This window comes from Vulpes lagopus, chromosome 6 (assembly GCF_018345385.1).
Source record: "Vulpes lagopus strain Blue_001 chromosome 6, ASM1834538v1, whole genome shotgun sequence".
NCBI classification, from domain to species: domain Eukaryota; kingdom Metazoa; phylum Chordata; class Mammalia; order Carnivora; family Canidae; genus Vulpes; species Vulpes lagopus.
In genome coordinates, this window is record NC_054829.1 from 98,753,940 (window position 1) to 98,779,411 (window position 25,472).

A 25,472-nucleotide genomic window follows, 5' to 3' on the forward strand; every position below is an offset into this window, starting at 1 on the left:
GTTCCTCCAGAGTTACTACTTTTTTAGAATTCTTTTTTTTTAAATATTTTATTTATTTATTTGAGAGAGAAAGTACAAGACGGGGCAGGAAAGGGAGAAGCAGACTCCCCCTGAACAGGGAGCCCGATACGAGACTCGATTCCATCGTGGGACTCCCGAGATCATGACCCAAGTGGAAGGCAGACAGTCAATCAACTGAGCCACCCAGGTGCCCCCCTTTGTTGTGCTTCTATTTGAGTATTTGCTAAGAAAGGAGTATCTGAGGAGCCCACAGGAAGTTAAAGCTGTCCATGGTGCGCGCGCATGCACACACACACACACACACACACACACGGAGTACCTTATAATTCTGCAGCCGTACACTATATTAAAAGATGCAAGTGCCTGAATCTGTCCCAAATGCCAGACAAGAAGGAAGAAACCAGAAAGTAACAGTCTTTGGGTGTATGAAGCATCTTCCACTCTCTATTTGCAAATTGAGAGAGTCAGCCAGAAAGAAACCTCAGCAGGAGAGGGGCAGAATGTTGTTGGCTCTTTAGGCACAAATAAAATGAATAAGGCTGATTTTACCACACCGTGGAGTAAGTTTGGGAGACTAAAACATTCTATTTTGTTCTGTTTTCCACAGGAAATGGAGAATGAGATCTGTGGTAGACTTCCATTAGCATTATGTGGTCTCCACAAAACCCAACTTTCTCAAGTCTGAAGACATTTAAAGGTAATTATGGGGGAAGATGAGGGAAACATTTCCAGCAGTTAAATAGGGATAGTCATGGAATGGACAAACATCACGCCCCACAGGTCATTACCTGTGCCCGGCTGCCAACTATGATGTAAGAATCAGAAGAAAATTCCAGGTCAAGGACAAAATGAGAAGGACATGAAGGGCTTACTCTATTTAAAGGTTAGTAGGAGGGGCACCTGGGTGGCTCAGCCATTGAGTGTCTGTCTTCAGCTCAGGTAGTGATCCTGGGGTCCTAGGATCGAGTCCTACATGGGGCTCCCCACAGGGAGCCTGCTTCTCCCTCTGTCTATGTCTCTGCCTCTCTCTCTCTGTGTCTCATGAATAAATAAATAAAATCTTTAAAAAAATAAATAAAATAAAGATCAGTAGGAAAAAGTGAGTTAATAATGTGATCTACAGGCCAGGTAAGAGCAGAAAAACTCAAGTCTATCACTAAAGAATAACTCTTAAAATCCGCTAAATGTATATGAAAGTAGCACTGAACATGCTGCAGAAGTAAAATCGTCAATGTTCTCCATAGTTCAGAAGCAAACAGGTGACAGAACAAAGGTGAGTGGTGGGCCATTGAGGAGGGGACCAGGGTTCTGGGTCTAATAGGGCACTAAGTAGCAGTGAGTGGCCTTGCCAGACCAAGTGCCCTTCTGTTTCCTGATCTGTGAGACTGGTGGCTGAAGTTATCTCTAAATCTCTTCCAAAAACAAAATTAAGATGACTGTTCACTGCAGGACAATAATCACAGGAAGAAAATTCAAATATTTCTCAAACATAAGAATTTAATAATAGAGATTGATATGGCCAACAATTAGATATATGAGCAAATATTTAACCCTTAGAGGAATAAAGGAAGTGTTCATTAAGTTATTATGTTATTACTATTACTAATATGCAACCACTATAAAAATCCCTCCACCCCTCAAAAAAAAAACAAAACCGAAAAAACAAACAAACAAAAAAACTCAGTAAAAGAGGTCAACATCCAATAAAATCATCAATAGCTTATGATTAAAGGAGCACTGTTTCTCTATTTACATAACTTCTGGCACCATATGTCTTAGGCTTTTCTCCCACACCAAGCAATTTCTTAGGCTTTTCTCCCACACCAACCAATTTCTTTCTTTTTTTTTTTTTTAAGATTTTATTTATTTATTCATGAGAGACACAGAGAGAGAGAGAGAGAGAGGCAGAGACACAGGCAGAGGGAGAAACAGGTTCCATGCAGGAAGCCCAATATAATATGGGACTCCATCCCCGGTCTCCAGGTTCACACCCTGGACTGAAGGTGGCGCTAAACCGCTGAGTCACCCGGGCTGCCCTTACACACCAACCAATTTCTAACCCCAGGATACCACATTTTTGCCAGACTTGGTTACAAAGTTGGGAGTTCCCTCAACTCCCTCCCTCCCATCCCACTCAATAATTTGCTGGGCACACTGTCAGAGGAACATTTACTTATATTTACTGGTTTATCATAATAAATATTATAAAGGATACAGATGAATAGCCAGATGAAGAGGCACATGACAAGGTAAGGAAGGATCCCAAGTGCAGGAGCTTCTGTTCTTGTAGAGCTGGGATGCACTGCCTTCTTGACATGTGGTTGTACTCACAAACCCCAAAACTCCAAACCCCATAATTCAGACATTTTTATGGAGGCTCATTACAGGCATGATAAGATTATTAACTCAATCTCCTGCCCCTTCCCTCTCCCTGGAAGATGGAGATTGAACTGAAAGTACCAAGCTTCTAATCATGGCTTGGTCTTTCTGGTGACGCACCCCACCCCGAAGCCCTCCAGGTCAGAGTGGCCTCATTAGAGCAAAAGATGCTTCTATCACCCAGGAATCTCCAAGGTACTTAGTAGTGTTGAGTGAGACACTCCTATAACTACCATAACTACTTCCTGCTTCAGGAAGTTATACGGGTTTTAGGAGCTCTGTGTCAGAAACTGGGGGTGGGATCCATATATATATTTCTCATTATGTCATGGTGATTTATCAGAATATATTACTTAAAATTCACAAATCCCTTCCCTTTTCACGATGCTTTTTTAAAAATATAGCTACCCTAAAATCAATTAAAAAGCAACTAATCTACTTGTTTTTTATATTAGAAAAGTATAAAAAGATCATATGCTTAAAGAATAAAATGTATTTTGGTGAAATAGGCCTTCTACATTTTAAAGAAAAAAGAAACGCCATATGGAGAAGGGCAGGGAAGCGTCAGCTATAATAACACAGATGATTTTATTAATGACAGAAGTCATTCTGGATATTGAAGAACTCACAATAATAAAACCATTGGTTCTGAAATGTTCAGGAAACCCTCATATGGTGGGAAGCGAAATCACACAATAACACAAGTGGAGGTTATCTGTTGCTTTGACACAGAGATGTTTTGAAAGGGTGGCAGGAGGAAGCCCTGATAAGGTTAATGAAGTATCTAATCAAGATACTCACTTTGAAGTCACGTAATAGTACTTTGAGTAAGAAATATACTCATAGAATCAACACTAAAAAGGGCTTTGAGATCACTGCAAATAATCTTCTCATGAATTGCAGGAAGAAATTGTCAGAACTGGCACCATCTCCCTGGATTCCTGACTCAGGGTCCTGTACTCTTTCTCACTGCTTTTAGACAATAGTGTTCACCAGTATCATTATTTTTATCTTCCTTTTCCTGTTATGCTGAGAAAAAAAAAGGTATTCTTTTAGTATAATGGCAAGAAGATCCTCAACAAAACAACTATCCTTCTACTTGGAACCAAAACAAACAAATGTCAGGTAACTCATATGTGAGTCAGATGAAAGGTGGAATTCAAAGGGAAAGAAAACACAGCAAACAAAACAAGGAAAGAGTTTATGTAGATTCTCTGAGTGGAATTTTTGAATTTTCAATCATGAATTATTTTAATGAATTCCAATTTGTACCAAAAGGGCATATATGAAATAAGCGCTGAATAAATCAGCAAATGTTTGATGTTTCTTAGCAAAAATGATTGTTGAATTTTGTAGACAAAATAACACAGTCCCTACAACAGTGACTATCATTGTCCAGTGTAGGATGCTACATACAGAAAAATACAGTTTTTCTTTTTTTACTAAAGATAAGCATAGTAATCCACCCATGTACAGTAGGTCTGGGGGTATGAGTATATAAGCATCAATGTTAATGGTAATAAACGATAAATTTCATTCACCGAGATCCTACCACATCTCAGGTATCATGTGAGGAACTTTTCATACACTGCCTCAAATTTCACAGCAGTGTAAGGCAGAAATTGTTTTAATCATCTGCAAGATGAGTAAAAGCAGAGGGATATGTTAGGTAACTTGTCAGGAGGATTAAAATTTATTATGTCTGGTTGATTTTATTTTTTTTTTTATTTTTTTTTTTTTTTAAATTTTTTTTTTTTTTTTTTTTTTTTTTTTATTTATGATAGTCACAGAGAGAGAGAGAGAGGCAGAGACACAGGCGGAGGGAGAAGCAGGCTCCATGCACTGGGAGCCTGATGTGGGATTCGATCCCGGGTCTCCAGGATCGCGCCCTGGGCCAAAGGCAGGCGCCAAACCGCTGCGCCACCCAGGGATCCCTGTCTGGTTGATTTTAAAGATGATCTTTTACCAGGCAGCAGAGCCTCATCCTGACAGCATTCTCCTTACATACAGAATGTAGATGTTACTTGAAAAAAAAAAAAAAAAACCTGGAACACAAGGGTGAACACATCCATGCTATATTTCAGTTTTACTTTCTACACAAATGTTCATATTTTAATTTTTGCCAGTAGTATGGCTTTACCAATAGGCCCTACTTCAAGAGAAAAATCAAAATCTTCTCAAAAAGAAACCTAATGTTTATATTTCAAAACTTTATTTAAAATCGTGATGATTACTGACCCTTAAAATAGTGTATCCTACCAGATACCTACAGTCACACGGTGTCCTATTGACCTCTACTGGACAGACTGTTGGTATGCTGCTCCCCTTCCAGTGGGCACATCTGACTCTTCCCAGATGCCTTTGATCAATCATAATGCTTTCTCTGTTATAAACCTTCTTCCCTTTCTTTCCATCATTCTAAAATGGACAATTATCCATCATGAGTCAATTCCCAAAACTATTCCAGTCGCCCTTTGCAAGGGTGATGTCTGTTTCCATCGTGATTTTACAACCGGTCCCTTTCTTGAAATGGACATTTGTCATTACAGTTACCTAGCCATCACTAAATGCATCACAAGGCTCCCGAGCTGCTACCGGTCCCTCCAATATCCCTCATCTCAATGGAAAGGTCCCCATTAGCCTTCCTGGCCTGATTATTCAGACTCAACCCAACTAACTATACAGAACCATCTCTGACAAATCATTTCCCCACCCTCAAAATTTGCATTTTCTAGTTGCCCTCAGCTAATAATTATTTCTATGACTCCTGACTAGTTCCTACCTTACTCTGTCTGTGGAAACCAACACTATTGGCTGCCACTAGCCAACTGGACTGGATCTCGCTAACCTACCAGTTTTCCCAATCTCTTCATCATAGTTAATCCTCCATGATTTTCTTCTTTTCTTGAACTATCTCTTTTTTTTTTTTTGTCAGTAAAAAAGGATATATTTAGAAATGCACATGATTTAAAAATTAACAATTACAATACAGTTTCTAAAGAAACAGGATTGGAAGAAATAAAATTTTTAATAAAAGTACAATGTTCCAAACTAATGATACTAGAGCTTACTCATTTGTTCTTGCTCTTCCTTTTGGTTTCCCCGACTCCAGTACTATCAAATTTTACTCAAATGTCACCCTCTTAGTTCAAGTCCCCCTGCCCCATACTATTCCAAAGGAAACCCTTGCTAACCCCAGTGCTCTCCCTAGATCCCATTCACCCCTTTATTCCTTCCACAGCATCAACAGAATCTTTTTTTTTTATTTTTTTTAATTAATTTTTATTGGTGTTCAATTTACCAACATACAGAAAAACACCCAGTGCTCATCCCGTCAAGTGTCCACCTCAGTGCCCGTCACCCATTCCCCTCCAACACCCGCCCACTTGAACTATCTCTAAAATGATGACCCACGCCTTCCAGCTCACCCTTCTCTCACTGTGGAAACCAAAGAGGTGCCCAGGACATCACAGGTTCCTTGTAGGTGAACTCAGTTCTTGGGGAGGTGATTCAGAAAATACAGCTACAGAATTGGGCCTAAATTCCATCCATGACCTCAGCACTTTTCTGGAAAAGGTTTGTCACCTTTTGGATACCATCTGAAAGAATCCATTTGCCTGGTTAAAGAAATTTGATTCAATATCAGAGTCATCTTATTCACTGTTGAAGCAGTTCACCTTGTTCCTGGACATCACTACTGGCCTTGAATCTAATTATGAGAAACTCAGTACACGGTCCTCTATGACTGCATCATTCTGGATATGGAGGGAACTGACTGCCTGCACTTTGTCCCACTAAGCTAACTTATGTCTTTGTCATAACCAGGAAGGTTCCAGAGGCAAATGAAGAAATTTCTTGCATTCCTGCCATAGTGCTGACACCACTGAGGAAATATGGCAGGTTCTAGGACTTCTTGTGAATCCATGAAGGCCTGTGAAGCTGGGCCTATAGTTGATTTAGCCTCTAATCTCTGCCTTTTTGTTTACTTTCATAGGTATCTTTCTTACTAAATGTCTCCAGGTTACAAAGTAAAGCAACTGTCAACAAGTCTCAACAGATGATTTAGTTGGTCCTTAATGAACAAAAGGTGACCGAATGCAAAATGGACTTATGTTGTTGAGAGAGAAAAAGAATGAGTCTTCTGGAATAAGAGAAGGGACTGACAAAGAGTCTCTCTTGGGCCAAACTTCAGAAGGGCTCCTCTGAGACTTATTTTCCTCCAGGCTCCATCCTTTGGACCATCTTGAGTTTGCCTGTCCAGTGGTAGCAAGAATCTCCCTACCCTTAATATCTCTTCTTAGTCATTTTCCATCCACAGACCTCCCTGCCCCACAGTTTGGCTATGAATTCCCATTTGTCCTTGTATTCTGAACTGAGTTCAGCTCTCTACTGGTCTCTTTTCCCCTTTGCAATTATTTAGTAATAAAATCTGTTGTTTTTTTGTTTTTCCACTTTAATTGATGTCTGTCTCTGGTTCTCTTTGACACATGTTTATCAACACATGGTATGTGTGGTCACAAGAAATATGATAAACGTTATAAACTGAGGTAACGCATGCATCATTTCATTTAACACATATTAATGAATGTCTACCATGAGGTTGTCACTCTGCTATGTGATAAGGATAAAATGGTGGCCAATAGCAGACAAGGGGTCAGCCTGTGTGAAATTGATTGTCTAGTGAGAAAGAAAAAGCTCCTGTCCAATGATCACACAAATAATATTATTATTGCTATGATAAGTATTTTGAATCAAAAGTACATGGTACTATCCAGGCTAGTCAGGGAAGGCTTCCCTGAAGACTAATGAAGAGACATTTAAGCTGAAATCTGACTATTCACGATTATTGGATGCATGTATGGGGGTGAGAGATAGTCTAGAAAGAAGGAACAGCATGTGCCAACTCTCTTATTGAAAAGGAAGGTGGCCATGTTCAAGGACTTGAAAGGTGCTGAACAGAAAGAATGCCATTGTAGACAGGTCACAGAAAATAAAGAGATCATGAGGGAAACAGGTATTAGAGGGTACTAAAGACATTTATAGACATTGGAACACTCAAGACTTTCTAAACCATCTTAGGATTTGCAACCTGATGCCTGGTAATTGGACATCACTGTATGTATGTATGTATCTAGCACAGCGTTTGTACCAGGGCAAATGTCCAATAAATGAAAACCTTAAAAACATTTGAGCCATCTTAATATGTCAATGTATGGTATTTGTCTTATGTGTAGCATACATTGTCTTATACATAAGACAAATACCATTTGTCAGTGATTTTTGGCTCTAGGGTGGCCAATGGAAGAAAACAAGAATATCACTGACAATCCCAGTCATATTTTACTGACATAAATGTCAGAGAGCAAGCTACAGTTGCACATTACTTAGGAAATGTAAAATCTAGATAATTTGTTGGTAGTTCCATGAACTATTATTTAAAAATTCAACCAGTCAAATTTGAAATGAAAATGGGTTTGCATCAGAATGATATTCAGCTGCAAAATATGGAGAATTATCACTCGACACGGGATGCCTGAGCAAGACCCACCCCTTCCACATTTGAATTACTTCCAATTTTAAAAGATATCTTAATAGCTTACATTTCACAGTTTTTTTAAATTTCATTCTCTCTTTTTTTAATAAGGTTTATTTATTTCTTTAGTAATCTCTACAGCCAATGTGGGGCTCAAAATCATAACCCTGAGACCAAGAGTCACATGCTCTTCCGACCGAGCCAGCCAGGTCCATCATTCTCTCTTTCTAACTGGGGTACTGACTGCATGAAAAATGTCCATGAATACAAAATTTATTTTTCTTTAATTAAAATTAAGCCTCATTTGCAATTTAGAAAGGATGAGTGGTGGAAAGCCATCAGCATGAGGACCTGTTTGCTCCCTCATTCATTCCACAGCCTCTCAGTATTTACTTATCCATAAAAGGAGAAGTGTGATGTCTGCTATAATATTTAGGTGCACAGTTAAAAGCTCTCTGTACTTCTAATCACCAAACAATGGAAGAGAATTGATGACTGGAATATTAGCTACATAACAATAATAACAGCCATGACAAAAACGGTTAAAGCAATAATAACAACACAGCTACTATTAATTGGGAACTCTGTCTGAGTGCTGTGGTTGCAGCATTTCACTTTATAGGAGTGACAGGCATGAGATTAACACCTCACGCCTTCAAAGATCAGGAAGCTGAGGTTTAGAGATGTGAAACAAGCTGCCCAATGGTACATACCTAGAAAACTGTAGATCCAAAATATGAATCTAGGGATCCATGATTTTTAACCCTGATACCACACAGGGTCAAAGTAAAGTTATTGCCTCAAGGTCATTAGGCAATGGCACTGTCATTAGATGTACCTCAGGTGACTGGCACAGCAGAGGTTAAATCACACTTCCTTTTCTCACCTCTTTTCATTCCATTCTTTTTATTTTCTCTCTCTCTCTTTTTCACCAGATAAACTGGCTGAACCAGAAGTTTGAATATAATCCGAGAATGCTGAAGCCCACAGAGAGAAAAGAATCTATAAATCACCTCACTGCTGCTATACCCTCAATAAGCTAAGCTAACCAGCCACAAATAATTTGGAAAAGCCCAAAAAAACAAAAGAACCAACCAACCAAACCAACTATAAACTCATATTTTTCAGGTTTTCAAGTGGAATGGATATTTTATATCAATAATGCAGACAATTAACTTTCTAAATTGTCACCTAGCTTTGATATATATTTAATAAGTATTAACAGCTTATCTCTTGAAGAAGGCAAAGAAAGCAGTAGTTAAAATTAACTTAAGGTCCACCTTTGAAGGAATTGGCCTTTAATGTTTAAAACATGAGGAGGAGAATTTTAAATGAATAGTTTGTTTCATGTTTATGATTATCTGATAATCTACTATTCATCATATGAAACCCAAATACCCAATCAGACTTAGCATTTAAAAATAAAATGAAAAAGATATATGTAATCATGATCTTAAAGGAGATGCTGAATATCTACACACTTCTGTGAACTAAACGGAGTTCCTGAAACTGGAGCCTGATTTTTGAAGTCAATGTTTTTTTAAGAAAGAATCGGATTATGCTAATAAAGATCAAAGCAAACAGGCATATTAGTTTGAGAAAACAGAAAGTAAGGCACAAAACCCCTAGTTTGAAATGGAAACAAACGTCTTTGCAAGTCATTTCAACAAATATTCGCCTTCATAAACAAGGAAGGATAAAGATTTTGATGGCAGTGAAAAGCACAACTAGATGTATCGAATGCATACCACCAGATGGCATCTCAAATCAAATAGCACATGCAGAGATTGTGACTGTCAACTGCATTTCTGAAATGGAATCAAATTCATGCATTTCAAATCAATTTTTTAATATCAAAATCTCTGTCATTAATCATAAAATCCAAAGAACACAACAATAATACTGTCATGAATATAAGAATTTGAATCTGAAAAGAAAGACACTGTAAATAAAACAGTGATCTTGACATCAATTTTTATTAAAACAAAACACTACAAATAGAGCCATAACAGAAAAAGAAAGTTTGGTTAATAATTTTATTAATTTTTATCTACAATTGTCCTACCCATTAACCCCAATTGTACTCTTTCACAGGGCTTTGTTCATTATAAACAAGAAAGAGGACAATTCAGAAGACAGCATTAGAAAAGAAATTAAGGGCATCCCAGGTGGCTCAGCGGTTTAGTGCTGCCTCAGCCCAGGGCCTGATCCTGGAGACCGGGGATGGAGTCCCATGTTGGGCTCCCTGCATGGAGCCTGCTTCTCCCTCTGCCTGTGTCTCTGCCTCTCTCTCTCTCTCTCACTCTCTCTCTGTCTCTCATGAATAAATAAATAAAATCTTTAAAAAAAAATTAAGAAAGGCTTAAAGAAAGAGCAAAAGAGGTCAAGTTTCTTTTGGCTACATATGACCCTTATTAAGTTGAAGTTCAAAAGCCTTGGTGTTCAAACCTTAAATATCTTGGGTCACCCGGGTGGCTCAGCGGTTTAGCGCCTGTCTTTGGCCCAGGGCATGATCCTGGAATCGAGTCTCGGAATTGAGTCCCACATCGGCCTCCCGGCATGGAGCCTGCTTCTCCCTCTGCCTCTATTTTTCTCTCTGTCTCTCATGAATAATTATATAAAATCTTTAAAACAAACAAACAAATATCTTAAGGAACAGAATGAAACAATTCGGGATCCCTGGGTGGCGCAGCGGTTTGGCGCCTGCCTTTGGCCCAGGGCGCGATCCTGGAGACCCCGGATCGAATCCCACATCAGGCTCCCGGTGCATGGAGCCTGCTTCTCCCTCCGCCTGTGTCTCTGCCTCTCTCTCTCTCTCTCTGTGACTATCATAAATAAATAAAAAATTAAAAAAAAATTAAAAAAAAAAAAGAATGAAACAATTCTGCTATATCTAAAACTAACGAATACATGGACCACAATATCAACTATGAACAGAAATTACAGAGAAGCATATTACATATCAAACTAAAGTAAAAAAAGTGACCAAATGATAGGAGGAATTTAAATTTTGTTCAGAATACTAAACACGATGTTCATAAAAATCTCTGAAAAAGATTTGATTACCCCCTGGATATGGGGTTGATTTGTTGGGGTTTTTTTCTATTGTCATATAATCTGCAAAATCCTATTTCTACAATCCCCATTTTATGAGAAATATTATTTTCATGTGACAAAAACAACATAAAGGAGACTTATTACTAGTTTGTAATTTATTCTCGGAGATATATATATACACATAGTATAAATATTATATATTTATAAGTAAAATACCTATGTGACATTTAATAATAAACATATATATAACATTTCCTTTTCAGTGCTTAATATTTAAAAATGAGCATTGAACTTTTGATAGTTCTTGGGTATTTTGTGTGGGTTTATTTGTGGGTTTTTTTTTGTGGGGGGGGGGCTTACCTCTTCAACAGATAGATTCATGTCCCAAACCTCTCCATGGACTTTCCCATTATTTCATGAGACAATGCTTTCTCAGTGACATTGGTGGAGAGCTGATCAAAATAGTAGAAGGATAAGCTATCTAGCTCTTAGACAAAAGCCATGCCAAGACTGAACTATCTAAAGATCTTCTCTGGGAATATGTCTTAACATTGTCAAGAATGTGTGCAGGAAAGTATTTAATATTTTAAATAATACATTTTATATGCCAAGATAATAATTTTAAATAGTGGCAAGCTGCTGCCTCAAAATTTAATATTATTTTTCCCTTACTCATCCACTAATTAAACCACAGATTTTTCTGCAAGAAGCTACTTCTGATAAGTTCATCTATTTTATTTATCCAGTCTTGTATGTCTAAAATCCTCCACTTAAGACACAAATAAGCAAATAGCTATTCAGGAGAAAAGAGCAGAATAAAAACATAACTGATCATTTAAATGATTATGCTGACACACATGGAAACACACATAACCACACACATACATGATACATTCTGTTTTAGAGGTGCCTGTATGCTTCCATTATATTATTTTCATAATTTGCTACTATATGCAAATCAGCAGTGTATTTACATTAAATTTATTTTGAAACAAAAGAACATCCACAAAACCAAAACACAAAATCTATATCCTCAGATGTTAACATTTAATAGGATGGCAGTATGAAACAATTAAAAAAAATCAGGACAATATCGTTAAATGCCATGCTATATGATTACTCCCAGAATTAATGATTCCATGGACCTGTGAAGTCTGCTTCTGTCCCCAAGTAAAGTAGAAATAGACACAGTTGACTGTCTGGGCTTTAATGCCACTTCTGGCACCTCCTAGATGGGTATACTTAGATTTGACACTCCACTGAGCTTTAGTTTCTTCATTTGTAAAATGGAGCTGATAAAAGTACTTCCTTCACAGGGTTATGTAAAAACTAAGAGAAAGTACAGTGTTTATGACAGTAACTGGGAAAAAACAAGAATATAAATATTAGCCTTACAACAAAATAAGTCATTAATTCATTCACCAAAAAGCTGTAAAAAATTACTATCTACTATCATATATAGTAGTTTCATAGTTTCATATACAAAAAGAAAGCATTCTTACTAAATTGAAAAATATAATTTCATTCTGGATCAACAAAAACTTCATCATAAACCAGAACCAGTCTATGACCAGTATTTGGCAATGTCCTTTAAAACCTATAAACAGGGATGCTTGGGTGGTTCAGTGGTTGAGCGTCTGCCTTCGGCTCAGGACATGATCCTGGAGTTCCAGGATTGAGTTCTGCATCAGGCTCCTTCAAGGAGCCTGCTTCTCCTGCCTCTGCCTGTGTCTCTGTCTCTCTCTGTGTCTCTCATGAATAAATAAATAAAATTTTTAAAAATAAAATGGAATAAAACCTATAAACATTACTGACTTAGAAGAAAAGAAAATCAATGGAGTTTGAAATTATTAAGGATGCTTCAATGGGAAAATGTAACATGAGATGAGATTGGATACCTGGATGTAATCTGGCTAGACATAAGGAAGAGCATCTACATTTTTCTCTGGAGATACCTAGGAAGGATGTTCTTTAGTTTTCCTGGGAGATATTCTAGTATTATTTGAAACACTACTTCTCTTCAAGCCATGGTAATATTGATTATATTAATATATTTCAACCTTTTCCAAAACAATCAGAATATTTATCACTCCAAGTGGTAACTTTCAGATTTTAAGGATAATAGTTTTAGAGACTTTTTTCTTTCTATGAAAACGACGACAGGCATTTCCTTACTAGTGGTGCCTAAACACTATTTGTGAAAAGTACCCATTTATGGCAAACTGAAAAGGACCGAGTACTCTGAATCTTAAAGCAAAATATCTGTTCATAGTAATTATGATGTAATTGTAATGATTGTCAAATGTTTCCTCTGGATGGTGTTACATGTTTATTGATGTCAATAGATTATTACTGACTTGGCATTACACTCAAGGGCTGAAGGTATGGCTTAGCTCTTCTTTAATATCACACTCTATTCATTACCAAACAATTCACTTAAAGAGACTTTTGATCTCAGTCTTCATATTTTTTCCTTTTTAAACTGTCCCAGCCATAGCTTTTTATATGGTCAACTCTTAGCTTATAAAAGAAAAATATTGTGAAGGTTTTTCACTGTTTTCACTGAGAAAAAAACTATATAAATTCTGTGCCCCGAATATGCTAAGCACTATTGTTCTGTCTTGCCCTCTTGTATTATAGCAATACATTTTGATTTAAAATATGACCAATTATATAATCAGCAACCAAAATAATTTATTTTTTTCTATTTCTTGAGCATCCTAAATAGCATTCTTAGCATGTTTTTTCCCAGTAATAAGCAAGAACAAGTTCTAATGAAATGAAGTGAAAATGCCTGATTTTTAAAAATCTTACAGAGGCAGAATAGTGTGTATAATGGAGTATTATAGGGAAGCATCAGTTATGTAGATGCATGTTCCAAACAAGGTTTTCAGCTTACTGGCTAGCTAGGACACCTCAAACCAGTCACTGAAGCCAGTGGTTCTCACAATGTGGTCCCAGATCAAGGGGATCATTGGCACCTGGGAAGCTGTTAGAAATTCAAATTCTCAGGTCCACCTCCAGACCTATTAAACCAGAAACTCTGGGGGTGAGATGCAGCAATCTGTGTTTTATAAAGTCCTTCAGGTGATTCGGATCCATGCTCAATTTTGAGAAACACTGACTCAAATGGCTGAGACTCCCTTTTCTCTGGTTTAAGATGGTTTTCCTAAAACCAACCTCGCAAAACCAGAGAGGTAAATACTTCACGGGAAAGAACTCTGGCTCTCATGCAGTGACATTTTATCAATATTATACTTTTTTTTTTTTTTAAATCAAGGGTCAAAATTAAGGGGAATAAGGACTTCAAAATGATGTGCTACTGCCACAGGCTGGGGCTGAAATGTGCTTACTGCCAGCAGTGGGCTGGGCACCAAAATAGGCCTCTGGCTGAAGGGAAGGCCCTCGAGATTTGGCCACTGCCATCTAAGTGGGCAAAATGCCCCAGAGGTAATATTTTATTCCCATATAAACGAAGGCCACGTTAGGCTTTGATAGTGACAAACGATAGTATGAGGAGAATAAACACTGATCTTTTAGGTCTCAAAGACACTGGATTCTTATTCCCACTTAACTCTCCCCAGAGTAAAGGCATGGGGAATTCTCCTAATTGACGTCAGCTGCTGTAAGGGAAGGAATGCCATGACCTTAAACTTGGCTACTGGTCCACTCTCACATCCAGGAACAAAGCCAGAGGGTTCTCCTGGCAACTGCCTGACATGCTAAATGGCAGGCACAGCCACTGAGGGAATCCTTTGCTGCCCCAGGGACAAATCCCCCCCTGCAGGAAACAGACAAACTCGAGAGATTAGCAGTTTGCCCAACTGATGCTGGCCGATCCCCTCCGTCCAGAGAGCAGAAAATGAGTTTTAAATCACTCTATTCAAAACCCTAAGCTTCTGGTCTGCTTTTGCTTTATAAATGAGGAGAACGTTCTCTGCTAAGTCAAAGAGAAAACAGGAAAGTATGAAAACTTCAAGGAAAAACGGAGTAAATCAGGTCCTTGCATAAACTACCCTATTCAAAAAGTCTTTAGTAGACACTGATTTTTAAATGTATCAACTATCGGATGGCTTAAGATTAGTATTAACTGTCATTTTTTAAAAGACCTGTAATCAAAACCATATCCAAATCTCCTATCCTGCCAAAGGCATCATCTTGGCTTCCTTGGGAGAGTGTGAGACGTTCCTAACCAAAGTGTCTTCCAAGAATTCCTTCCCATTCCATTCCACTCAGCTCTTCCAGGATGTGATTCTAGTCACAGACTTGATTATGTAACTCCCTGATCAAAGACCCTTAGACTCTCCAGTGGCTGTAGAACAATATGGGAATATTTCAGTGCTGCCTGTGAAAGACTCCAATCCAACCCGGACCTTCCAACCTCAGTCTCAATGTAATGAGACTCACCCCTCACCCCCTCGCCCCTCACACCCTTCTGAGACCCTGGCTTCCCACAGCAAACCTCCAAAACCATGTCTTACCACTTTACAAAAACAAAAACGAAAACAAAAAACAATGGTGCCTTTAACATGCTGTTGTCTCTGCTGAGAATATCCTTCACATAGTAAAATTTTACTTCTCAGATGGGATCCAGTTCAAATACCACGAAATCTGTCAAAACTTTCTTGGCTTCCCTGCATTCCTTTTTCTGAGTTCCCACACTAAGTTCATAGGTGCCTTCATTACAGTTCTTAACAAATTATATAGTAATGATCTGTTTTTGTGTCTGACTCTCTGACTAGACCTTGAGTATTCTGGCCAAGGACTCCACCTTTGTGCTTATCATCCACAGTTCCTAAACTTCTAAAGGGGTTCTCAACCCCTAATATAGACAGCTACGATCTCAGCTATTTAATAGTTTTTTTCACTCAAAGATAGAAAATAATGATCAGTGAGCACTGTCAGGAAAATCTTAGCCATTTAGAAGATAGGAAAGCTTTTGGGTTTAAATTCGATATAGCTATTTGGATACTTCTTAATTTGCTTGAATAAATCTAGATTATACCTTGTAATTTAATCAATAGGTTTTTAAGATTTTATTTATTTATTTATGAAAGACACAGAGAGAGACAGAGACATAGGCAGAGGGAGAAGCAGGCTCCCTGAAGGGCGCCTGATACGGATGGGATTCCATCCCAGGACCTCAGGATCACACCCTGAGCGGAAGGCAGACACTCAACCACTGAGCCACTCAAGCGTCCCCTTAATCAATAGTTTGATGTACATCTCTTTGGCCAAAATATCTGTTGTCCTTATTCTTTTCTGAGGCTTCAGAGAGCAGAGACCAGATCTTATTCATCTGTGTATAACCCACACCACCTGTACAAGGTAAATGTTAATAAGTATTCATTACATTGATTTCCCAAAAGGAACTGTATCTTAGTTCTGGCTGCTTCAACAGAATGCTATAGATGAGTACATTTAACAAACATTTCTCACAGTTCTGGAGGCTGGAAAGTCGAAGATCAAGGTTCTGGCATATATTCAGTGTTTGATGAGGACTCTATTTCAGTTTTTGGATGGCCACCTTCTTACTGTACCCTCAGGTGGAGGATGGAGAGAGAGCTCTCATTTCTTTTTCTATTCACATGGCACTAATCCCATTTTTGGGGCTCCACTCTCAAAAACTCATCTAAACCTAGTTACTTCTCCAAGGCCCACCTCCAAATGCCGTCATATAGGGGATTAGTGCATCCACACTTGAATATTGGGGTGGGTTAGGGGGGCACGAATATTCAGTCCATAGCAAGTTGCTACATTGATATCTGGCTGCATGTTTTAATGTTCCTTTGTATGTTATAAGTAAACAAAGATAAATTCAACTGATTTCCAAAAAAGAATCAAAGGAGGAAAATACTTTCCTTCAACAAAGAAACACATTTTTCACATCAAATCTCTGGAAGAGCCACTATTCTTTTTTTTTTTTTTTTTTTTTTTTATTTATTCATGAGAGACACATAGAGAGAGAGAAAGAGAGAGAGAGAGAGAGGCAGAGACACAGGCAGAGGGAGAAGCAGGCTCCATGCCGGGAGCCCAACATGGGACTTGATCCCAGGTCTCCAGGATCATGCCCTGGGCCAAAGGCGGCACTAAATCGCTGAGCCACCGGGGCTGCCCAAGAGCCACTATTCTAATCAGGCAAATTACTTTACAGAAAAGGGCAAAATATGCCTCATACCTCCATTGTTTTGATTGTGGAACATTTTCCACAATTTTCACCTCTACTCTCCTGGAGACGGTTACTGGTTTACCTAAACACACCTCCAGGAGGACATGGTGCACAGTCCTTAATCTCCTCCACAGGGACACATTCAAAGGGCCAGGTTGGGACTAGACAGCTTCCTGGTTCTTCTTCCCCAAAATAAAATGTACCGAATTTGAAGGGCAAAGAAGATCCTAAAAAATATAAACCTTTTACTACTTTATAAACACTTTAGCTGGGGAAGGTGATTTGAGCAGCTTTGTACATTTAAACATTAAAGACCTGCTAAAGGAATGCGATGATGTCCAGATTTCAGAAAACTAGAATACTAATTTCTAGGTTTTTTCTCAATGTGGGGGCAAACCATAGAACTGATGTTAGGATGAATTTTTTCTAAACATTTGTGAGTGAAACATTTTTATGAATAAAAATTAGGAGTGGGGAAGACTAGAGGGAAAGGAGGGGAAGGCTTTTGTATACAATTACAAAATATTTGCCATTTGTTTCATTCTGAAAGTTTATATATCTATTTCTCTTAAAGGTGAATTCCACATAAGTTGCTGGTCAGTTTCTGCCAGGACTCACTCGCTTCACCATTTTCAGAAATCTCACGTATTTCTTTACTTTTTCTTCTTTTTTTAAGATTTTATTTATTTATTATTCATGAGAGACACAGAGAGAGAGGCAGAGATGCAGGCAAAGGGAGAAGCAGGCTCCCCGCAAGGAGCCTGATGCAGAACTCGATTCCAAGACCCCGGGATCACAACTTGAGCCAAACACAGACACTCAAGCACTGAGCCACCTAGTCGTCCATCTCACATATTTCTAATACCACTTGAATACCACCATGTTGTCAGGCTTCAGGCTTTTCCTGCTACATTAAAAGTCCTTGCTTCTTTCCTCTTAGTCTTTTTCACAGGTTCGCATTTGTATATTATACCCATTATTCTCATTTGTATATTTATATATATATAATTTGAATATTATGTAAAATAATATCTGTATTATTTTTCTTCTCCCCTTCTTCTTCTACTTCTTTCTTCTTCCTCTTCTTCCTTCTCCTCTGAATTAAGTTTTCCATCTTTCCTAACTGTGGATTTCTGAACTACATAAAGAATACTCTATGCTGAAGATTTTTAAGTGTAAACTATACCTTTTATCGCATATCCCAGTACCAGTAATAAAAGTACAACCTTACTGATTCAGTCATTTAAGCAGCAGATATTTTAAATTTAAAAATCCATGGGGCACTGTGTTGCTCAGTTGGTTAAGCCTCCAACTCTTGATTTTGGCTCAGGTCATGATGTCAGGGTTGTGAGATGGAGCCCTGGATCCTGTCAGGCTCCATACTCAGCAGGGAGTCTGCTTGGGATTGTCTCTCTCCTTCTCCCCCCCTCCCTGCCTGGTGTCTCTCTCTCTCTCTCTCTCTCTCTCTCTCTCAAAATAAATAAATAAATACATACATATATACATACATACACATACACATGACACTGCTGGTTCAGATTCTTATAGGAAGTATCCTGAAATAAAAGGAATTGTAATATGCTCTGATCAGTGTATACTGCTTTCATTTTCCATTTCTGCATGTTTCAGCTTTTGCTTAGAAACTCATGAATTGGGATATGAAGCTATAAATTTAACTTTCTGCTGAATTAGATGCAAAAAGTTTTTTCTTTTTCCCTTTTACTCAAATGTTAAAATAGTTTTTTTCTATCCCCTTTGTCACTATGATTCCATACCCCTATATTCCCAGAAAAGAGGAAAAGAGATCACTACAATGGAATCTACTAGAGGTTCGTTGGGATCCTGCCTTTGTTATGAAATATAAACACTCCTCTAAAGAAAGGTTTTTCCTGCTTGGATTATATTTCACTAGTGCTACATATTCTGTGATGTCTCCATAGCTGCTTCTGTCACTATCTAAAAGGCTTTGGGTTTTTCTCCACCAGGAAAGCTATGCATAATTGGGTCCTGATTTCCAAAGTCTCTTCAGAGCCACATCCCAAACTTTGCCAAACTGTCAGCTGGTATCTCATTAGAAAGAACCAAGTGTGATCAGTATTGAACATGGGGGCAATTAGTCCATGGACTCCAGATTTCTGGGGTAAAACATCCTAAGCCTGACTCTTTCAGAATCTTTTCTATGTGTTCTTAGAGAAGAACAATCAAACAGAGGAGCTGACTGCATCCCAGGAAATACATTGCCCTAAATATATATTTTACATGTCTCTTTAAGTTATAATTATCACCTCCATTACCACCTACTGGGCTCATTAGTGAACTTACCATGAATTCTTCATTGCAAGTCACACATTATCATGTGAAGTAAAGAAAAACTCAAAATATCAAGCCATTCATTCTTAACAAAAACAAATAAGCTTAATGATAAAGATGTCATTTAAATCTAGTATTTTACCATTAATTTATAAATGGAATTTATAGTCAATTGTTAAAGTAGGTTTTTGTTTTGTTTTTTTAAGATTTTATTTATTTATTCATGAGAGACACAGAGACAGAGAAAGAGGGAGACAGAGAGAAAGAGGCAGAGACATAGGCAGAGGGTAGAAGCAGGTTCTGTTTCCCCCTGTTCCCCCGATGTGGGACTCAATCCTAGGACTCCAGGATCACACCCTGAGCCAAAGGCAGACACTCAACTGCTGAGCCACCCAGGCATCACTAAAATAGGTTTTTTGTTTTGTTTTGTTTGTTTGCTTGTTTTTTGCTGGTGGCTTCCAAAGTAGTATTTAAATACTAAAAATATTTAGTATTTTATTATCTAAGAAACTAAAGCATGTTCACATGTGTTTTGTCTTGTTTTTTTCACAGTATCTATGAGTTGGAGATAATAAAGCATGACTTCATTTTAACACATGGAAAATGGGGTTCACAGTGATATATACAGAGTAAATCCATGGCTTGACTTGCTTACCACTGGCCAAAACTGAGTTAACACCACTAGAGCTAATTTCTCCTGCTGCCTGGGCCCAAACACATTCATTATAATTATTATTATTTACTGAATTACAAACAAGAAAAATTGTATTGCCAACCAAAAATAAAACATCAAGAAGGTCAATTTCTTTGGAATAAGAAGATATTTAGAGATATTTTGACCAAGGAAGGTCTGGTCTGGTATTCTAGAGAGCTGCTTTTTCTCTTAATAGTAACACTCAAATATACCTTTGAAGGCCAATCATGTAAGTAACAAGACAGAAGCAATCAGTAGCATATGTGAAATATTTTAAAATATCCCCTTTATTTTGAAAAGGACAATATTCTTTGTTGATTCTTTTTCCTTTACCAGAATGATAATAATAAAGGAGAAAAGAAATGTTTTTCAGCTTCTCAAAAAAATGAAAACCTACAAGTTTAGCAAACTGCACAAAGGATAGATCAAAAGTCTCTAATATTTGACCCTCTACAACATTTTTCTTGGACAAGATTAAATTTTGATGGACTAAGAGAAGTTACACTTATGTGAAATATTTATCCACCTATAAGAAGTAACAGAGGAAAAAACCTCAAAGTGAAGACATTTTCTAGGCACAAAATACTATAGGAAGGCAGAAATTTGGCCTCTAACTAAACTTCAATGGTTCACAAACCTGAATGTGCATTGGAATCTCCTAGAGGACTTGATGAAACAGACGTGGCCTCTTCCCAGGGAACATGATTCAGTCATTCAGGGAAGGGCTAAGAATTTACATTTTAACAAATTTCCAAAGAATGAGATGATAAAGCTAGTCTGGGGACATTTTGAGAACCACTGCTTTACCTCAGTCACTTAACCACTGTGAAAGTCTCAGTGTAACTTGTCCAATCCTCCCCACAATGAATGTTTTGTGTCCTCTGTGCCAGTTAGTATTTCTACCAACAAACACGATCACTTCCAAAGCAAAGTATTACTTCAGAGTATCTTCATCACCTCAGAGTTGTACACTTTTTACTGCATCACAATCTTATAGATATTCAATATATGAAATAAAAAATATTATTATATGTGTATAATAGTTTTAGAGTCCTTAATGTACAGATTTGACAGTGAAAGAGTAAGATGAAAAAAGTATTTGAAGACTCACTGGTATCTAGGAATTTCTGATTTGATGTTAACAACAAAGCATGGGTACAAGTGGGAATCTCCATCCTCAGGACTTACCTGTGACCGGTGCATCAATATCCAGCAAATTTTTTTCCTGTCGGAGAATTGAAGCCCCCTCTGTTATTATTCTCAATGCAACACTCTCTTCCAGCCTGCCCTCCTTCATGAGATGTGCCTTTAAGATATCCACACGAGGTTTCCCATCGTTATCAAACACTTCTTTTGCTGTAAGCCGGTGACTTGGAGGAAATGGGACAGCTGAAAAAGGAAAAGTCAAATCACTACATTAGCCAAATCCAACTAAAACTGAATAATAATCACTAAATATCTCTATCACTAATGACCTAGTATTTTAAAAGTTCCCACATTAAAATAAAATCAAGGGCTATCCAGAAGTAAAGACTGCCTTCTTTCTTTGATTCTAGATGTAATTTGATTGCTGAAAGGAAATTTACGTTTCTTATTCACCCAGTACCTGTCTCTTACATCTAGAAGATCCTGATTAAGAGAATAAAGAAAAAAGAGAGAGAGAGATATTTGTTAGGCAATAATCAATTCAACAAAAGAAAACAGTTTGTATACATCCAACCATAACTAACTCGCGAGAAGATGTTTCTCCACTGGAAAAAGGTCTGCCAGACCAGATTTACTCCTTTAACTAAAGTCACACCTCTGAGTAAACTGACGGACTCACTGTTTAAGAAGACAGCAGGAATCTGAGAGCAAAAAAGGCAAAAATACACTGAATATTAAACAGAAATCAGGATTCGTGTGTACATATAACAAAGGAACATCCTGAGAACAGTAAAGGACAATATGGTGTCAGGGAAGAGACAAAGATATTTAGGAGTATGATATGACAAACTCAACTTACCACTCAGAACCAGAACCAACCATTCTTTCTTTCACCCACACCCTAATAATTTAACAGTAAGAAGCTCTCTTGTAGCTACCATCATTCTTTACATTTGTGAGTACATTTGTTCACTCATTCAGCTGAAGGACATTCACTGAACTTCTACAATGTGCCAAGATATCCAAAGGTCCATGGTTAGAGATGGTATCATAAAGGTCAAATTTCTGATAAATGGACCATAAGCCCCATAAGTGAGGGTAAGTCATTATCTATTTTACACAAAGATTCATTACTGGAATAATGGAACAACTCATATCTATCAGAAATATCTAGAAGGACCATACACAGTTTCATGAAATTTTCATTTGCCATGTGCATTATGCCATATGCATAAGAACATCTCCATATGACAGTTCCTTTTTTAAGAACACTTAATTTTAAGGAATAAACCTAGCCCCCTAACTTGCTAAAAGTGTCTCTCAAAGAAGCAAGATTTACAGTAGAGCTATAGCAAGAAATTCTGTGTAATCTAATAGCATAGATTGCTATCCAAGAGAAATCATAAGTACTTAAAAGAAAAGAAAAGAAAAATCAAGAAGTGAACCTATGCTAATGGATGCAACTTGATTATCTTAATACCCCCAGCATGTCTATTTAACTCTGCTGCCAAAATGAAGTGGCATGAGGCTTTTGTGGTCAGATGAGCCAGGGTGCAAGCCTGGCTTTGTATGCTCACCAGTTTTATGACCTTGGGCAAGTCAAATAACCTCTTTTGGTTTCAGTTACCTCACCTGTAGATTGGGGATTACATCTATCTGAGCACTGTTATAATAACTAAAGTACATAGTAATATCTGTAATTAACATTTATAGAGTGTTTACTTTATGCCAAGTATTGTTTGGGTAATAAAGTCAGACACAACAGTAAAGCTGTAAGATGAGTAAGACATATGTACATGTGTTTACATATCAATGTTCTTAGTCCTCACAGCACAACTGTGGGGGAGAAACATGAAGCTTAAACTTATTAAGCACTTTGCCCAAGACAATCACCTATCAATTTATATGTTGACCCAGCAAGTATAAACTCCAGCAGTGCGATGCCCTGTGTCAACAACTATACTACACTGCTTCTCAAAAAGTACTTAAGACAGTGTCTAATAACTGTAAAGTCATGAGCAGATCATTTTTTAGAACTGCAATTCTAACAAATACTGAGAGGTGTTTCTTACAAAGACTGCTTTTACTTTCAAAAATTACTTTGGGCAGCTTTTAGTAGAACAGATAGATAATACAAAACCATGATGTAAATAAAAACACAAAAGATGTAATGCCAAAGCAGAGTACTATAAGAGCAAGTGCAAGAATTAAACAAGAAGCAGGAAAAAAGAGGAATTTAGGTCGTTAGGCATTTGGGCATAATTTTGTTCATTTTGGCCACATTTTTTTTTTTTTTACATGGGTCTTTATGTTTGGTTTGAAATTAGAAAATATCTTACCTGGTAACTTCTCAAAATCCCCCAGACACAGGTTGGGGAAGGGAAAGGAAGAAACTTCTAAAGGAAGGTAGGGCAAAGATCTGATTTTTTTTTTTTTTTTTTTTTGGTGATTTCCTAAGATGAGATGAGAGTTGGACAACTGTGAACGTTTAAGTGACTCTGAAAAACTGTCAGGCAAGAATCATAGGAGCACAGAGGGTAGAAGGCTGGTTTACTGTCAGGCATATAAAAGTAGGGGTCTCTGCCATCCATGAACTAGATGGCCTCATTAAACTTAGGAAAGATCAAAGGGAGCTCCTGGGTGGCTCAATGGTTGAGTCTGCCTTTGGTTTGGGTTGTGATCCTGGGGTCCTGGAATAGAGTCTTGCATCAGGTTCCCTGCAGGGAGCCTGCTTCTCCCTCTGCCTATGTCTCTGCCTCTCTCTCTCTGTGTCTCTGATGAATAAATAAATAAAATCTTAAGAAAAAAAAAAAAGGAAAGGTCAAAGGGTTAAACCTGAAAGACCTAAAGCATTTAAGAAGGTTAAGAGGCAAAAGGAGAGCACCCAGAGAGGCATTACCTTCATGAATTATACTTTCTCCCAGTCCCTAGGCTCTCTCCAACGCCAAGATCACTGCAGTAACAGATGTTTCCTCTTTGATGCCAATCTTTTACCTTCCAGTAATTGCTAATCCTAGGTAACTGGCTAAGGTGAAGCCACCTGCTCTGACATAGAGGAGTTGGTTCCAAATAAACAGAAGCAAAAAGAGAGGAAAAAGGCCAACCAGAAGGCTCTAGTTCCAGCTGGATGATAGGGACACTGGTGAGATGGGGCCCTTTAACCGGTTAAACAGATGGTAAGGCCCCCAGGGAACCAAGATGCGCAAGTGATGATGCCGAAGTTGGAATGCACAGATGCTGTAAGCCAGAGAAAAGTTTTCTGGGACAAAAATAAGAGTGGGCTAATATTTGTGTGCCTGTGCACCCTACCCTCTGGCTTCATAAGCCTTACAGAGGTCACATTTATTTGCTTCCTCTGCTCACCTAGAATTCTACATGCAGACGTGTGCCAAATATGGAGCGAAAATACAATGTACATAGAAAACATGTCTTTCATTAACTCGTAAAAATGGCTACATTTGATATAATGAAATTGGATTTTCCCTCCCCTCCATTGCTTTAAGTATTACAAGCTGCTTTCATTGCTACATGAGCATGCCAGGACTGAAGTAGTTAAGATTGTGCATGCTAATAAAATTTAGAAATATCTGTTGGTATTTGGCTGACTCTTCCAAAAACAATTTTCTTATAATTGCCTCCTAAGTATGGACTATGGTGTTGTAATAATGTACTTAGAAATAACCTGAAAGTAGAGATAAACCCTCTCAGCTTTCTCCACTTTACAACTGTCATTCAATGTCACTCTTTTTTCCTCAAAGTAGCTAAAATTTTGGATAAATATGTCCTCAACTTACTACAAACATAAATCATACTGACAGCTCTAAAGGCAATATACTGGACCAGGATAGAGTTCCCATGTCATTGACTGTGGAAATCTGGCAGAGACGGATTTCCAATGAATAAGATAAGACCTTGTGTTTTTATTTACTATTTGTTGACACCACCAGAGAGTTCATCTACTTGATACAGAGAAAGGTTACTAATCTGGGAACTAAAATCACATGTATCCGATATTGGCATCTATATAATGATTACTGAAGTTGTCAATTACTCATCCATCAGAGAGAAACACATTCCAAGTCAGAAAAGCCCAGGAGCCAGAGTAATTCTAGCTTTGGGTTCTGTTTTTTTCTTTTATTTCTTTCTTTTTTTTTTTTTTTTAG

The 25,472-nt window shown here is 37.8% G+C and overlaps 1 protein-coding gene across 3 annotated transcripts in view; it reads right to left on the reverse strand.

Moving 5' to 3' along the window:
* The window catches only part of PPP3CA (protein phosphatase 3 catalytic subunit alpha), a 314,628-nt gene that overhangs the window by 142,948 nt on the left and 146,208 nt on the right, over window positions 1–25,472 (reverse strand). For all 3 annotated transcript variants that reach the window (XM_041759349.1, XM_041759348.1, XM_041759350.1), the window contains one exon: window positions 21,352–21,552. In XM_041759349.1, the coding sequence (XP_041615283.1) occupies window positions 21,352–21,552 (201 nt within the window). The remainder of the gene's footprint in view (window positions 1–21,351; window positions 21,553–25,472) is intronic.